At 46.1% G+C, this 18,487-nt stretch overlaps 1 protein-coding gene across 3 annotated transcripts in view; it reads right to left on the reverse strand.

Moving 5' to 3' along the window:
• Window positions 1-18,487, reverse strand: part of LOC1271591 (uncharacterized) — a 78,353-nt gene that overhangs the window by 23,925 nt on the left and 35,941 nt on the right. For all 3 annotated transcript variants that reach the window (XM_061642709.1, XM_061642706.1, XM_061642708.1), the window contains exon 3: window positions 4,287-4,443. In XM_061642709.1, coding sequence (XP_061498693.1) covers window positions 4,287-4,357 — 71 coding nt within the window. In that variant the 5' untranslated portion in view covers window positions 4,358-4,443. The remainder of the gene's footprint in view (window positions 1-4,286; window positions 4,444-18,487) is intronic.

An 18,487-nucleotide genomic window follows, 5' to 3' on the forward strand; every position in this document is an offset into this window, starting at 1 on the left:
AGCCGTCGGAGCCGTCCGGAGCCGTCCGGAGCCGCTAGTCGGCAGCTGGAGCCGTCGGAGCCGTCCGGAGCCGTCGGAGCCGTTGGAGCCGTCGGAGCCGCTAGTCGGCAGCAGGAGCCGGTCTGAGCCGTCGTAGCAGTTGGAGCCGACGGAGCCGGTTGGAGCCGTCCGGAGCCGGTCGGAACCGTCGTTCCGCTGATATCGGGAAATTTAAGCGCTTCAGAAGACTTCCGACTATTACAACGACTCCGACGGCTCGAACTGTCTCGAACTGGTACCGACGGCCCCAACCGGTTCCGTTGGCTCCATTCGACTACGACGGCTCCGTCGGCTCCAACGACTACGACGGTTCCGACCGGCTCCGGACGGCTCCAACTGGCTCTGTCGGCTCCAACTGCTACGACGGCTCAGACCGGCTCCAGCTGCCGACTAGCGGCTCCGACGGCTCCAACGGCTCCGACGGCTCCGGACGGCTCCGACGGCTCCAACGATTCCGGACAGCTCCAACGGCTCCAACGGCTCCAACGGCTCCGACGGCTCCGACGGCTCCGGACGGCTCCGACGGCTCTAGCTGCCGACTAGCGGCTCCGGACGGCTCCGGACGGCTCCGACGGCTCCGGACGGCTCCGACGGCTCCGGACGGCTCCGACGGCTCCGGACGGCTCCGACGGCTCCGGACGGCTCCGACGGCTCCGACGGCTCCGGACGGCTCCGGACGGCTCCGAACGGCTCCAGACGGCTCCGAGGTCGGAGTTTTGCACCTACCTTCCGGAACCGCTTCCAATTTTGGCGGAGTCATTCGGAAGCGATTCCGGATTTTTGTTGAATTTACCCATCACTAGCACAGACACGTTTCATCTCAGCCAAATTCAAGAGAAACCTCAACCCACTGGAGCGTCGTTTACCTACGACCTTCACAGTTCATAGTTGTTTTCAAGAAACGCGTGCTTGATGTCAGCCGATTTTTCCTGATAATTTCTTCGGCTATGGACCGCTGTGTTGATATTGTGTTTCGGGGCCTTTAAATTTTTGTCTGGGTGTGTTGTATCCTTGTGTTTGTGTAACGGGTTTTCGATCGGGATTCGAAGAGGTCAGGTGTCCGCCAAGTTCATCCACTGTTAGACGAACCCGATGGCTGAGTAAATGAACTCTAAGAGAAAAAGCTGACATTGGTCGTGTGGTCGTGGTCTTTGTGTACGTACCACCATGGTACGAAGTGTGCTCGCACAGTGCAAAGTGAAGCAAGTGAAGCTTGCACTGTGCGAAGTGTGCGAAAAGTGCGGAGTAGTGATGGGTAAATTCAACAAAAATCCGGAATCGCTTCCGGATGACTCCGCCAAAATTGGAAGCGATTCCGGAAGGTAGGTGCGAAACTCCGACCTCGGAGCCGTCCGGAGCCGTTCGGAGCCGTCCGGAGCCGCTAGTCGGCAGCCGGAGCCGGTCGGAGCCGTCGGAGCCGTCGGAGCCGTCCGGAGCCGTTGGAGCCGTCCGGAGCCGTCGGAGCCGTCCGGAGCCGTCCGGAGCCGTCCGGAGCCGCTAGTCGGCAGCCGGAGCCGTCCGGAGCCGTCGGAGCCGTCCGGAGCCGTCGGAGCCGTTGGAGCCGTTGGAGCCGTTGGAGCCGTTGGAGCCGTCGGAGCCGTCCGGAGCCAGCCGGAGCCGTCCGGAACCGGCGGAGCCGTCGGAGCCGTTGGAGCCGTTGGAGCCGTCCGGAGCCGTCGGAGCCGTCGGAGTAGTTGTAATAGTCGGAAGCATTCTGAAGCGCATTTATTTCCCGATATTAGTGATAATTTTATTGTAAAAAACAGCTAACGAGTAAAAAAAGAGTCTTCTTCATTTATTGATATGAAGTTTTTTTGTGTGTTTTTTTTTTTTCAAAAATAAAGCCAAAAATAATTGTTTGCTCCGTATATATACATAGGAAAAAAATGAATCAAATTAGGAGGTCAAGGAGCAATAGATCTATGACGGGAGGTGGGTTTGATAAAATACGAACGAGGCAGACGAGTGTAATTATGGCAGTTTTGCACGGTTGTTTACATTGACTAACGTGTATGGTTTAGGCCGCACTTGTTTTTTACCGAATAACATGATGGCACATGGACAAGACAAAGAATATAACTATCAATCATCCGTCCATCTTTTATGAAAATAAAGATCAATAATAGTTTGATTCATAGTTTTTCCCTATATATACGGAGCAAACAATTGTTTTTGACTTTATTGTTTAAAAAAAATACAAAAAAAAACTTCAGAGCAATAAATGAAGAAGACTCTTTTTTTACTCGTAAGCTGTTTTTTTAAAATGAAATCATCGCTGATATCGGGAAATTAATGCGCTTCAGAAGACTTCCGACTATTACAACGACTCCGACGGCTCGAACTGGCTCTGTCGGCTTCGACGGCCCCGACGGTCCCAACGTCTCCAACCGGTTCCGTTGGCTCCAACGACTACGACGGCTCCGTCGGCTCCAACGACTACGACGGTTCCGACCGGCTCCGGACGGCTCCAACCGGCTCCGTCGGCTCCAACTGCTACGACGGCTCCGACCGGCTCCAGCTGCCGACTAGCGGCTCCGACGGCTCCAACGGCTCCGACGGCTCCGGACGGCTCCGACGGCTCCAACGATTCCGGACAGCTCAAACGGCTCCAACGGCTCCAACGGCCCCGACGGCTCCGGACGGCTCCGACGGCTCCAGCTGCCGACTAGCGGCTCCGGACGGCTCCGGACGGCTCCGACGGCTCCGGACGGCTCCGGACGGCTCCGGACGGCTTCGACGGCTCCGGACGGCTCCGGACGGCTCCGACGGCTCCGGACGGCTCCGACGGCTCCGGACGGCTCCGACGGCTCCGGACGGCTCCGGACGGCTCCGACGGCTCCGGACGGCTCCGACGGCTCCGACGGCTCCGACGGCTCCGGCTGCCGACTAGCGGCTCCGGACGGCTCCGACGGCTCCGGACGGCTCCGGACGGCTCCGGACGGCTCCGACGGCTCCGGACGGCTCCGACGGCTCCGGACGGCTCCGGACGGCTCCGACGGCTCCGGGCGGAATCGACGGTTTGAATTTTTCGGAATCGGAGCCGGAGTAGCAGCCGTGGGTGCGATTCCGGCTACCCATCACTAGTGCGGAGTGTGCTCGCACTGTGCGAAGTGTGCGAAAAGTCCGGACTGTGCTCGCACTGTGCGGAGTGTGCGAAAAGTGCGCGCACCGTGCGAAGTGTGCTCGCACTGTGCGAAATGTGCGGAGTGCGCGCACAGTGCGGAGTGCGCGCACAGTGCGGAGTGCGCGCACAGTGCAGAGTGCGCGCACAGTGCGGGGTGCGCGCACAGTGCGTAGAGCGCGCACAGTGCGTAGAGCGCGCACAGTGCGAAATGTGCACCGCACACTGAGATGTGCGTGCGTGTGCGCACAGCACACCTAATTGTGCTCTTTTTCCCAACACTAGCTCCAGTATTATTGAACATGAAATTTTGAGTTTTTTCTGCTATATTTCATTATTTTTTACCAGAATATTGCTTATCAGAAAGGAAACAGAAAGGAAAGAATATTCAATTTCCCAACTATTTAGTCTGTAAAACATTATAAAATACTTGATTAAATACATTTCCTTGTGATTCCCCGCTGACCATTATTTTTTCACCGTGAACAAAACAGGTTTTTTGGTGTACGATAAGCCATATTCTGATAAATATTCAATGAAATATAACAAAAATCAAAATTTCACGTTCACTTTCACGCAAGGTCTAAAGCGACCTTTACCATTTTTGTGCATGAAATGTGAAAAAATGTGTACAATAATGTAGCAAACTTGGACGGGTAAAAATTTACATTAAACCAGTCCAAATACCTACTAGGTGTCTAAAGTTTCGTGAGGGACAAAATATGCAGCCCACATTGCAAAATCACTTGAAACCCCTTAGTATTGTGATTATTTTACATTATCTACACTTTAATATTTTCTATTGAAACACAACATGTAGATAATGTAGTAATTGCTTATATAAGGCTTACATTGCTTAGTATAGGGAAAATAAAGAGTTTTTTTAAGAGAAAAAGCGCCACATCTACTGTTAAACCATGGTGTCACTTCCCACAACAATTTCGTTAGTTATGGATTAACCATCAACATCTTGAAAAGAAAAATTCTATTTAATCATGATAATTAAATCGTAAACCTTTCCCATTCTACTAACTATACGACTGAAAAAGTTTCTTTGCCATTCGATAGCCATGAACACTTGAAAGAAAACGCCAACGACGCTCCTATCGATCAACAACACACTCACCTGTTCCACATAGTCGATGGAAGCGCTTTCATGTTCCTTCCCAATTTGTCTGGTTGCGGTTGGCTGGTCATATTTTAGGCGATGTTGCATTTTGTGTCATTACGGTCTGGAGCTGCGGGGCGGTTTCAAATTCTGAATGCTTCTTCAGTTCTTCAGCCTGCAGATGGAAGAAAAGAACAGAACAAAAACAGTCGCACCGGTTAGCGGGATTGTTGAATTTATTGCATTTCCGTAGGTTGAATGCAATTATTGTGTCAGATGGTTATAAAATATGTTAATTACTTTTGCAAAAGTCATGGAAATGTAATGCAGAAGTTATTTGTGGATCTGTAGAATATATAAACTATATTTTCAATTAGAAAACAGTCGGTGTAGTTCAATTTTTGAGACCATAATTCGAATTTATTTACACCTAATAAAAGCTTTCAATATTCACCAAAGAGCAGTAAAACCAGTAAGTGTGTTGTGTCATACAGTCAAAGCATTTTTAATTAATGAAGCTCTTGCACAATCAGCACAAAGCTCCATACCGAGTGAACCTCTAACAAAGCTTTCAACAATTGTCATTCGTGTTGTTTTCATTTTAACAAACGAACCAAAAACCGATCGCCAAACGACGCGGCTAACATTATTTACGCCCATTAAATAAGTCCTAACATTGGACTAGACAAATGAAACAACGGCAACAAACAAAATCCGACGGATCATCACAATTCTTCATCAAATTTCAAACCCTTCTGGCAGAAATTTAACACCACGTGTGTCCCCTTTCCCCGATCGTGCCACGAAACTGCGTCACCAACACTGTCTGTTTCTCGTGGCGGCAGTGGAAACGACTCCTACGGGCGAGAAACCTGAATCCGTCAGCAGCCACCGAACCGCATCCAAACGATGACCGAACGCTGGTCAATATCCTCCACCCGGGCTGTACGCTAACACACGCTGCAAACCGGCCCCGGATTCGGATTTACGCCATCTGACCCAGCCACAGCGTTTGCCGGTTGGTCCTACAGGTTCGGAAGCACTCACTACAATTATTAATTTCATCTCAGCCACTCAGCCCCAGCGCTCCCTTTCTCCACCGGCGCGCACTGGGTGTGTCGGCAAAGCTGTGCACATTTCGCCCGCCTGTAAGTGAAAGAAATGCTCCACTTACTGCAGCACCTTGTCCATATTTCCATACGTCGATCGTGCCTTGCGTTACCGGCTTCACTCACTATTCCGGCCGGTGGTAAAAAGATGTCCGCCTGTCATGTTGATAATCACACGGTGCGCACATGCATAATATGGGATGCAAATTTTATGAATTATTGCCTCCTTCCTATTGCGCACCCCGTCATCAACAGATCATCGGTTGCGGGTGCGCATGTACCTCTGTGTGTGTGTGTTTATATATGTGTGTGCTGTGCGTGTACACACCCGCACTCCACGTGCTGCGCTGTGTGTTCAACATGCGCAGAAAGAAATACTTTCCGGCGAACGAGTAGCGGAAAGGACCGAGGCTCGATCGCTCGCTCACTGAAAAGATCGCACAAAAAATTACCCCTCCACCTCCTGCACTACCTACACACTTCTCCTCTCACCATCGGCATTCGACAAATATTGAATGTTTGATTTAATTGAAATTAATGGCCCCACTAAGCGCCCCTGCTACGATGATGGAATGGTGTTGACTGCTCAATAAAAATGACCTGCCGAGAGTAACGACGCGACCACGGCGATGTTGTCGGAAATAATCGGTTCATTATGGTGGAGGCATTGCTTGCGCACCTTCATCCACAATCCCCTCCGGGATGCCGAGTACTGCCCATGCCTCCCCCCCATCCCCAACAACCCTTCCATTTCAGTAGTGGTGGATCGGGGGCAAATGGAAAATGCGCCCGAGCTGATCTAGCCATCATTTGCCAGGTGAATCACGGACTCTGTTAGGTATGCAGTTTTTTTTTTCTATTTCGCTTTTGGACTGTTTAAAGCCTTCTTTCGCGATACCACTTGATCGTATTTTTACCGGATTCCTGGCTGCACGGACGCGAGCGATCAAATGAACCATTAACGGCCACCATTTCCAATCAGTTGCGCTTTCTTCTCAAATGAAGTACACTGCTTAATGTCCCATTCTGGTTGCGGTTTCAATCATATTTTATTCTGCTTTTGCTGTGACGAGGTGGAACGTGTGTTTACCATTGGTCGTTGGTAATCGTTTTGTACAGGAGGTACAGATGAGTTATTTCATGAAACCACAGTTGCCCGCTTCATGGAATGTTCAATGATGTTAACACAGTTATCGAAGTTTAACATCCGAAAGGTTGAGATATTTCTTGATAATTAAATATAGCTCAGAAACTTCTTTGTTTCCGCACAGTCAACTCATTATGCCAACTAAACTAAAACAAGTGGTATGAACTTAATGAGTCACATAATGTAATAAAATATCATAACAAACCAAGGCACGCGAAAAACATATTACACAGTTTTCCAGGTCAGTTTCTAATGTGAACGACATTATTCAAGTTTGCAAGTTTTTAATAATGCTGTTTACATTGAAAACTGAGCCGGAAAGCAGTGTAAGAGAACAAGATTGAACAAAGGGTCATGTGTTGACATTTTCCAGTAAATTGACAGATTTTTCTATGTTGTGGGCAAACAATCAGTTTTCGAATGACGCTCTTTTCAAATAATATTCTCAAGAGATCAACTCTTTTCTTCATATGACTGCATGATACGTTTAACGAACACACATGTACATCACTACGATTGTGAGTATACTTTTTCGATCGTTTACTCATATCCATCAGATACATGTAGAGCAGCTTAGTGCGATCATCTTCATCGCACACTACAACCTCGTGCCTGAAAGCATCGTGAAAATGTGTCAGCTGAATATCAAGTTAGGAACTCTGCACCTTCTACCAGACGCAATGTTAGTCTCCATCTTCATCAAACAGCTTAAAATGCAAAACTAATTGAAACTACTCACAGAAAGCATTCTCATTACTCTCAACAATGCTTCCGATGATTGAGACATTTAGATACGCTCTTTTTTTTACAGTAACAGTGTTATGACCACCGCCTCCAGGCGTTGGCCTGGTAAGATCCGATCGTCACCTCACACACCAAAACAGCCGACCAGCAACCGGAGTATCGTGATGGCTGCGATCTCATCGCAAAACTTTTTCGGCTGGCAGGTTCGAATGCTTCGATTCCACCCATCCGATCGTATGAGCTCATGCAATACGGGACGCCTGTTGCGTAACGCTTAAGTAACAATGTAGTGAACATTTGGCACTAAATCGCCGATAAAATTAATCAATCTCTTGCCCATAAACTATAAATCACCTTAGCGTGCCCTAGACGCCACTTTCGCGCACATAAATAATGGGAAACTTGCGCGGGCTGCGGGCGGTTGCCATCCGCTTGCGAAACCTCACCGCCGGCTGCCCAATGTTTTGCTGTGCATCAATGCAACGGATCGGCGGAGCATAGGTTTGACCACCTCTAAGCTTTCATGTTGAACCGTCACTAGAGCTGCCACCACACACCGTGGTCGCCGCCAACGAGTCGTCAGGCAGGCAGGCTGCCTTTTTGTTTACCGTTGCCGTTGTGAGGTGGTAGTCGCCGTTGTTGTGGTTGTTTGGTGTTGTTGTTATTGTACCTTCATCTTTTACTCCTCCCGTACGCCGCGGGACCCGCACCACTGCGTACGAGGGGCGCGAGCGCAAAAGGAACGGATTTGTTCGAACCGAGCGTTTACAAGTTGTTCGTAAGTTGTTTTATGCTGGCACGAACCTTTTGTTATTGCGATTTTTTTTCTCCCTGTTTTGTTTGTTTCCTTCACTCCGGTCGCTGGTACTTCCCACGTAACCACGCGGAGGAACGAGACGAAGGGGTTATAAAAGTTGGCAAAAAAATGCATCTCACGAAGAAAAAATAAACCTGACCGGGTGCACAGTTTGGAGAGATTGAGTTTATTTGTTGTGTGTATGTGTGGGATAGTGAAATTTTGGGCAATGAAAACGTTTAATGTTCAACGAGCACATTAAAATGATAGTCAATAAAACTACTCATGATGATACAACGGTTTTGGTATTTTATTTAGGAACTAACATTTGATATAAGTCTTAGTTTTGTAAATCCTTAAAACACCTTCCTTAGAATCATATACGTAAAGTAGCCGATAAGGATTTTTTTTAAGAATGTTTAAGTCTTATAATTTGTAAATCGAGTTAATCAATAAAGAGTAGATATATGTTGAAAATGGTTATGATAAAAGCGAAATTTTATATTGCCCGTGGAGTTTACAATGATCTTTGGATAGTTATTCAGTGTAATAGTTATTGATAAAGCGCTAAAATTCACTTATTAGAATTCTCTTATCGTTTTTGAAAGAATTTATTACAATAATTACACAATATATTGCATTATTTAGCCATTATTTAGACATAGAAACGTCTTTAAAATCACCCAATTTTTCATCAACCAATGATCGAAATGTAATTTCAAAATAAGATTAAATTACAAAATGCAAAATTCAAAACCCCAATTGATTTACTTATTCCACAAAATGATGGCAACGTGCACAATAATACAAAAAAAAACATAATGGCACATGCGTGTAAACTGGCGCACTTTGTTTGCCCAGGCAGACCCATACAACCCTCCCAGCACGGACCAACGCTCGGACGGAACATCTGACACGAATCTGTCAGCGCAATCGTTGCACTTCAATTAGTTTACTCCGGTGCACACCCACCATTCACCGGCACTCATCATTGTAATCCTAACCCGGGGCGGTCACTGTTCGTACAAACGACTGCTTTTGCCTCAGATCCCAACGCCCCTTTCCCTAACAACCCCGGCATCAACTCGAGTCACCACATCAAAATTCCGTACCGACGATGCAACTTTGTTTATGAGCTCGCAGTAAACGCATCCACCTTAGTAGTTTCGTGCGATTTCATCACAGTTATAAAAATTACTTCTTCCCTCCACATCCTCATATAGCTGACAAGATTCCACCCAATATAACATATTCTCCACGGCATTACACATTGCCGCCCGCTGTTACAAAATGTATCCTTCCTAACGACAAGACCACGACAGCTGCGCTTGTTCAATGTTTTGTCTCTCCGGGTGAATGTATGTGTGTTGTGTTACCGATCCCCAACAACGCATAGGAATTTTGACAATTACACCACAAACTATCTCACCCTGAAGGTAAACATTCTTACAGCCGCGGACGGGAGGAAAATCAAGATCCGACGTAGTGGTACGGAACGTCATGGCAGATCGGGTTACACACGCGCGCTTGGCAAGGTAAATGGCATTTGGAGAGCATTTCCATTTCCATTTCGTGCACTGGTACGGCGGTGACGGATGTACTTCGAAGGGCTCGTATGTAAACTGCTTTAAACGGGATTTTTCTGCCTACGACGGTAGGTACAATGCTTCGCCCTTTCGAGGCTGCAATGGTTGCTGACGGATAGGTTTCGTGCTTTATTTCCTTCCGAAGCAAATGGTACCTTTAAACGGCGTTCACTCGTGCTGCGAGGGCGTTCGATAGGACCTGGGTGATAAGAATACGCTACCAACTATGCGATTCTTTGGCTGTTCATTAACAGAACAAAAGCGCTGGTCTTCTCGAGCCGGTCGGGAAGGGACGGGTTGGTCACGATTTAGAAGAAATTGCTCATGTCGACGTGAGAAAAGCTCTAATGAGCATTAATGAGCTGGTGTGGAAAAATGAGGCTATTAAGCTCGGCAGTAACCGAGCGCACTAGATAGATGGGATGAATTAAACGCCCCAATTTGCAATTATACAATAACTTTGGTTTTGAGTTAGCTATTATCCTTTCTTTACTTGTTTTAAGTATCACATCTATTTTTTAATCAATTACTATCACGCACAGACATTACATTACAATTCGTACGACTTAACAACATGCCCGTCATGGGTTCAAGGCCCAAATACGCCATACGTAGAACTGACTATCCTGCTATGGGAGGTTATCCAAAAGTCACTGAAAGCCAACACGACAAGTGGTACAGGCAGGCCTTGACGGACAACGGTTGTTGAGCCAAAAGAGGAAGAAGAACTATCACGTACAATGCACGGAACTACTTCACTGCAAGCAAATAATGTTTTAAAGGGTGATGCCAATACCAAACAACCACTTCTATTCAACTAATAAAATGTCAAGTGGCGCCTAGGTAGGAAGCACGTCAAGTATTGTGATAATTATTGCTTAACACTAGAACCGCCGGACTTTTCAACCTCACTAAAACCGCCCTATGGGACAATTTTGTCCCATTCGTTATGTTTACATATTTAGACATGTTTATTATTTCCTAAGGGTTTCATGTGGTAAAATAATTAATAAACTCCATAATTAGGTATAATAAATCTTTATAAGACGACGAACCAGTGCTACTAATAAAATTGCGCTAGAGTGTACGGTAGAATGATTTTATGGACTAGACGATTGAATATAGCGAAAACATAAGCACGTAGTAAGCAAGAGTAAAAGCACGTATGTAGTTAAATACTTTCGCGCACTTTATTGTACTATTCGTATTGACATGCCTTGTCACAAAATGCGTACACGCCAGTGCTGCCAGACTTGCAGAAGCACAACCCTCACTCGTTGACAGCAGGGATGCCAGCCATCACAATTAAATTTGCTTATGGGACAAAAATGTCCCATATGGCGGTTCTAGGATAAAAATGATTTTTTTAAAGAACCATATGGAATACAATTATTTTTATTAGCGCATTCGAAAGATCGTTCAAAATAAATAAGAATAAGTCAGAAATTTTCAATGGTTTGTCACGACGGCAAGCGGAATAACACCCCTTTTTCGAGTGCGATGGGACAAAAAAGTCCCATCGGCGGTTCTAGTGTTAAGTAAATATCGATTGAGTAAATATGTCTCAAACCAATATACAAGCGTGCTGTTCTTTGATCAGACCATAACGAAGACCATTTTACCTTCTTTCGATCATGGTGGTCAGGAAATTGATGAGTAATGGGAAAAGATTCATAAAACTCATTCACTCTCACCCGAAATAAGGCCCAAACATCGATCAAACGTCATGGGTTCAAGCCCCGAATGGTCCGTGCCCCCATATGTAGGACTGACTATCCTGCTATGATAATAAATAAGTCACTGAAAGCCAAGCAAACTAGTGGTACAGGCAGGCCTTTACCGACAACGGTTGTTGTGCCAAAGAAGAAGATCGATCAAACCATCGCAAAAGATTTCCGTTTTACCATATGCACAATATGCCAATGTTCGCCATGAACACAAATTACGAAAAGATTGTTCTCTCCAAAAAAGGAATCCTTATCTGATTATTCTCCAATGGATGAACAAGTAGAAGAAGAAGAAGATACGAGAATTATTTATTTGTTCATCGAATATGCGACGTAGCTTTTAATTTCTTTAATATTTACTTTACTCCTACAACAAATTTGAAACATATCAAAAACATTTCTGCATTTTCATAATGCATCAGCTCTCATAATGTTATACAATGGACTAAATTAAATATCTTTGACACAATACAAAATAATATGCTTAGTTTCTTCTTCCTTTATCTGTTTCTCAATTTTATCTATAACTAGACCAGTTTTATTACATAAAAACTGTATTACATGCATCATTGTGGCGAAGTATTGAGTAATAAGTCGTACACATCAATCATACGATTCAACAGTGTGATACTGCACCGCTTTGTTTTGCATAGGTCCACACCCAAAGGAAAAGAAAAACCCACCCCACAAAACAAAAAATGGCACACACGAAATCGATATAAAATCAATTCGAACCATCATTTCACCGGGCACGAGCCTTCAGGGGCGAGCTGGGCTTTTAAACTTAACTCTCGGGATGTTTTGCGCCGCGAAGCATCCATGCCCGCAAACGAACACTCCAGCACAACATAAACAGTCGATTTTTTTTTGCTGCCATCGTTGCTGCCCTCTGTTATGCACCAATAAATTACTAAAACTAGCCCAGGCGTGCAAAACCTTTCGAACCAAATCACGGTCGAAGCCGATCCGTCAAGAGCGTGATTCGCTAAACCGGAAAAGCTTTTTACCGAGCTTTGGCGCGTTCGACTGTTTTTTTTTTCACATCCCATATTTTCGTTCGATCGTCTAACAGGCTCTGGCTGTCTTTTAGCAACAGCTTTATCGTTCGCGTCGTGTCTTGTTCACACGCTCGTCATCTGCTTGCTGTTTCTCTTCTCTTTTCTCTCTAAACATTGCGCCGTTTGTGCCCCCGGTGGAAGGAACCGGGGGGAGACACCCCATTCATCCTCAACCAGTTTGTCTAGTCCGTTTAGGAGCAATAAAAAGAAGCAACCCGCGAAGGAAACGCAGGGCTCCTCAGCAGCAGGAAAGCGGGCAGATTAGGGAGGGGCGGTAACAAAGTAATAACCGATCCGGCCGACCCGAAGCCGGTGAAGTCGTTAAAAATTTTCCAAATGAGTTATGTCGAACATCTATATGGAGGGATATTAATTTTTGAACTGTTTCTTTTCACCTGCGCGATCCGTTGACTGTTTTTGCACACGAGTAGCAAAAAAAGCTCTCTATTTTGCTGAATGACCATGGGCGGCATGGCTTTACAAGCATGTGTATTAAAATCACCCTCGCTCATCACCTATGCTCGTTCGCGGTTCGTGTGGTACATACCATCACGCTAGGCGCTTTGCGTGGAGCTTCACTTACGGCCACTTACGCGCACAAATAAATTGTGCTTACGATTTCACTACTCACAGCCACATGATCAGCATGTCCATCGGTCCCGTCACTGTTTTGATTAGCCGCGGTTAGGTGTGTTTGTTGATTTTTATTTAACATAACTGACCTCTTCCGGCTGCTTCACAAAATTCAGCGCAAATTTCCCCCCCTTGCTTCCACTTTCCACTTCCACCTTATCTACCACCTGATATCGCCTCCGTGCGTTTGATTGGTTTTCCGCTGGCGGGTAATGAAGTTAAAAATCCGAGCCCGGTCCGCAACGAACGGGACTGGCCACGTCGAAAACATCTATTTCGCCTCGGAACAACCGTAATAAAGATGTTTTTGCTCCAGTAGGTGCCCTTTTCATTTGCCCTTGACCGGTGGGTGGGGGTGGATCACCGGGGTCAAAAAGAGTTATTTATGCCCGGTTAAAAAGAGGGGACCAGGGTTGTACCGGTTCCGTCGCAGAATGGTTAAACTCACGGACACGATGACAACACAGCGTTCCTGTGTTCAAATCAAGCCTTGGCTGCAAACAAAGAGCTCTGGACTGTTCGTAGCTAACAAGCCAACAGTAAAGTAGCTGTTCGTCTTTTCCCGGCATTGGTTGTTTTAGAAAAGAGTAAGAAAGAGAAGCAAAGAATCTATACAGAAAGAGGCGAAGTTCAATGCACTTTGCTCACTTCCCTGAAGGATCGTCAAAAACAGGAAAATGCTCGTAAAATTGTATCAAATCATACCACACCTATCACACAAAAGATTTAATGACATCCCCTACTCTCACTGACACTAGTTCAAACAACATCCTGTAGATGATGTTGTTCGTTCTTTCAGATACGTTGCCAATCTCCCCATTCGCGGTCAGTTTGAGGAGTTCATCGTAGTCAAAGCTCAAAGAAGCGAACATTCCCGACCACCAACGAAATGGGTCAACCGATAGGGATCCGGTTAAAATGGTTTAATTTTTACTTTTATTTTGTTTTGCGCCCGCTTACGCCTACGCTTTAGAGGCATCGGAATCATGATTGATCGCCTTCAATGAGCATCATATTGAGCTATTAAACCGAACCGGGTGATGGATTCGATCAAAAGTCATAAACGTCGGTGCCTGATCAAACGAAGCAGAATCGCCTTGAGTGAAGATCAACAGCAGCAGCAGCAGCAGCAGCAGGATGAAAAACGTTCGCCATCATATATTGGTTAGATTTGCCGATCGACGAACAACTATCTTTGCACGGCTGATGAATAAAAACTTCAAAGGCGAAAATGTTTGAAGCGATGCGCGCAGGTAAACGCTTTACGAAACAGATAGCTAGTTTTATTGCGGCTTTTTATTCGTAACGATCTATTAGGGTTCCTTTTTTGTGCCACCGAAACTATACGGGGACTTGATGCGTGCGATCGAGAAATAAGTCATCGAGAAATGGTAAAAAATATGTCCAAATGGCGGCTTAAATGTTTCTAACCGTTATTTGAGACTCGAGGAACACATTTATGGACAAATTTTTCTTTCAAACTTGCTGATAAAAAAAAAAACACATAGCTATTGGCCTCACCATTAAGAACTATAATTTCCCGTTCTTGTCTTTTCGAATCTCCGACACAATGCTTTGCACTCAAAGGTGACGCTTAAAATATAGCTCAACCTTTCAACGGCATCGGAAACTGATCACTTAATCTCATTCGTGCTTTCTGCTCCCCATGGCAGCCACTATCGGCGAACTACTGGAACGATTGTGAGCAACAGCTTCCAACACAAAACGGTCGCACACCATTACAAAACTCTCCCCCAGCACTCGGATTGATTCACGAAGCTGGCCCCGTTTTGAAAAGCTTCTACCGCGCCACAGGCCAGGAGACACACACACATACACACAAACACATAAGGAAATAATAAATCATTCCATTTACCCGCCAACATTGCCTTAACACCGATAAAAATCGAAAAACATGGTACATAAATAAAACCGAAAAATGAATCGTACCCTTGATTCCTGCTCGCCCTCCCCCCGGTAGCATACTAGCATATTTACGACAAAAGTGAAGTCAATTCAACGGTAGGCAAGCAGCCCGCCAAAAGCCCTCAACTTCCTCCCTGTACGCGGTTGGCAGTATCTTAGGAAGTGGCGGTCGCCTGGATTCGCGCCTACCTCAGCCTCACCCCGGAACCGTGTATGTTGTAGGCATGGGACAATTGTGCGAGACCTATGCCGCACACTCAGTTCATTATAGTGTGCGGTTGATCGCCGCACGCGAAAAAGTGAACGGGTAGGTCCTCCGCACGCATACAGAACTAACTGAACTAACTGTTGTCACACACAACGACACAAGAAGATCTCTCGCACTTTGCGCGAGAAAGAATGCACATATTGCTAGCGTGGTCAGATTGATTAATCGCACACAGCCGCACAAAAAGAACTCCTGCCGCACACTGACCCCATACTGAGTGAGAAAGAACACTCATAGCCGATGGGTCATTCGCACACAGCCGTACGCATGTTCGGTTGGGTCAGTCGCACACATACCGCACGCGTGTTCAGTTGGGTCAGTCGCACACTACCGCACAAAAAGAACTCTTGTCGCACACTGCCGCACGCGCGTTCAGTTAGTTCAGTCGCACACTGCCGCACGCGCGTTCAGTTAGTTCAGTCGCACACAACCGCACAAAAAGAACTCTTGTCGCACACTGCCGCACGCGCGTTCAGTTAGTTCAGTCGCACACTGCCGCACGCACACTGAACGTATTCAGTGGGGTCAGTCGCACACTACCGCACAAAAAGAACTCTTGCCGCACACTGCCGCACGCGCGTTCAGTTAGTTCAGTCGCACAAAAAGAACTCGTTAAGCGCACAGCAACATAAAAGAGAAAGCTTGTAGATTTTACTCGTTTAGATCAGCTTTCGTTACAAATCAACTTAAGTATATACAGTTTGTTCTCGAGCTACGTTTTCTAAGTTATTGTGTGCAATTAGTATAATTGGCTCAAAGGATTCTCAAATGCAAGATAAATTACTGTTTTACCAAAAATTTGAGAGCCTCTTAAAAACCAGAAATTTTCTAATTTTCTGCATGAATTGTGATACATAAATGGTTTATTGTAAAAACTTAGTTTAATGTAGTTACTTAGTTATGCATGAACCGCGTATCTCGGACTGACTGTATTTATAATTAAAAATGCAGCCTTAAAAGCAATAACTTTCTGTTCTTGCATTAAAATCTCGATAGAAATAAATATGATATTTAAAAAAAATGGTACTCCAATTGAGCGACTGACCTACCGCACGCGTTCAGTTCATCATACTGAACGAACTACATCGCACGCGTTCACTGAAAAGAATCAAATTGCCCAAGCCTAGTATGTTGGGCCACAAATTTGGCTAACAATGCGTTTCATTCGCGCAAACGCCTCTCGATTCGCGCGCAGACAGAATGCGTGCAAAAGGCCAGAAGCCAGAAGCCGTTAAATGATCAGATTCAGGTCTCCACTCCACGATCGTATGGCTCCGGCACTTTTTTCCGTGTTTTTTTGTTGTTGCCGTTGTGCTTGCTTCTGTATCTGTAAAGCTGCCGGTGGAAAAAGGGTCGGCTTCCAATGAATTCGGTGCCCGACTTTACGACCAATCTGGCGGGCGCACCAAAATCGCACAATGTGGAAGAGAGAGATAAAAAAGCGAGCAAATAAATGCTTGAAAAATGCCACCCAGCGACTCGCGCTACCCGTACCGACGGCGGCGGTGGCGGCCAAGTACACGCGGTGGACTGAATTATCATCACTCGACACGATGCCCCTTCAATGCGGCTCATTTTGCCAATTCATCTGTGCTACTGTGGCATCGAACTAGACCAATTTCCCTTGGCGCATTATTTTCATACCTCCCAGTGTGCGATTAAAGCAAAAAAAAGCTCTCCCAGGTACAGCAGACGCCGATAACTGGGGTTTGAAGGGTCGCGAAAGACATCAGAGGCGTAATTTGGACCACAATCGCTGCCATTGAGTGTCGTTGCGTTTTGAGTTTCACTGAGCTCTTAATAGGTTTACTTCATCTCTTGCACACTACGATGAGCTTTTTAGGGAATAAATGAGAGCTTTTATCTGCGCTGATGTCGCTTATTGAATGAAATTTAGTAACATTTCTGTGTTTACGATTCACATATTTTACAAAAAGTATGTTCTGTTCTACCTTCGTGGCACCTTGATTCAACTTAAATGTAATAAACAAGTTATCTTTATCTGTAAAATAGCATCAAAGCGCAATCATACCATTGCCCCTGCAACAGCACAAAAATCACTGTGAAAAAAATATCGCCCAACATTATGCTCTCCTTTCAGCACGAGGAACCGCATCGTATTTCCATTGCTTCATTTGCGGCAACCCAACATCCGGTGGCCACACGCCGAGCCCATCGACAGTACCATTCCGGGCACACTGTTATTAAATTAGCATATGTAGCGCGTACCCATTTAGCGTTGCAAGCCGTAATCAAACAAGCATAAAACATAAACATAAACTTCGATAGCATTTTTGCTGTCAGCGGCTGTGACACCGGCAATCTTCCTTGTCCGAAAGATCGCGCTAACGGGCGGCCGGTATTCCGGGGAAAAGGGTGAATCGAAATGGCAAGACCACAACCAAGCAGAAAAGAAACTGCAGCGAACCGATGGTTCTACGCGAGCTGCACTCGATTCGGAACGGATCGGTACCGGGGTAAATTATGAGCGGGAAGGAATATCGCCATGTACGGGACAGGAACAGGATACGATGCACATACTTTATGCATTTATAACAATTAATACGCACCGTGGCCAGTATTGGCTGCGCAAGGCAATCACACAGCCATCTTGTCCCGAACCGCTCCGATCGGTGTTCCGCTGCCGGAGGTGACAGAGAACAGGACAGTATGCATTTCTGCAACACGGGGACACTTTACGAGCCTCGAGTCGTTGGTTGGGAACGATCCGAGCAAACAGGCACCACCCGTGGATAGCCAAAATTATGTATTTCGTTTAAGATTCATATTCATCTCCCTGCCCTCTCAAAGGCGTTCGTTTCGTTGGAGCATTCGTTGGGCCGGCAAGAGCAGTGGCAAGAGGTGCTTTCGTGGTCAAACAAGAAAATGAGTAAATTTCATCTTTTTACCACCATTGTACGACAAGGCAGCCTGGCGGGGATGTACCTCTCATTACACCGCACTACATTGCATCCAAACAACCGACATCATCAATACTGGAGCGACCCCCATTGCATCTGGCCCGCACTGTATGCCGTGTCAAATGGAGCACTGCAATTGGGCGCAATATTTCACCAAAACACAAACTTGCACCAAAACCAGCAGTGCCAAAATGGAGGGAAACGCCGCTCGTTGCTGGCTCCGAAGAAGAAAGAAAGAGAGATAGAACAAAAACAGAGAGAAAGATAGCTCTACAGGCAAACAACAGCGTGATTACATTAACCG

This window comes from Anopheles gambiae, chromosome 2 (genome assembly GCF_943734735.2).
Source record: "Anopheles gambiae chromosome 2, idAnoGambNW_F1_1, whole genome shotgun sequence".
NCBI classification, from domain to species: domain Eukaryota; kingdom Metazoa; phylum Arthropoda; class Insecta; order Diptera; family Culicidae; genus Anopheles; species Anopheles gambiae.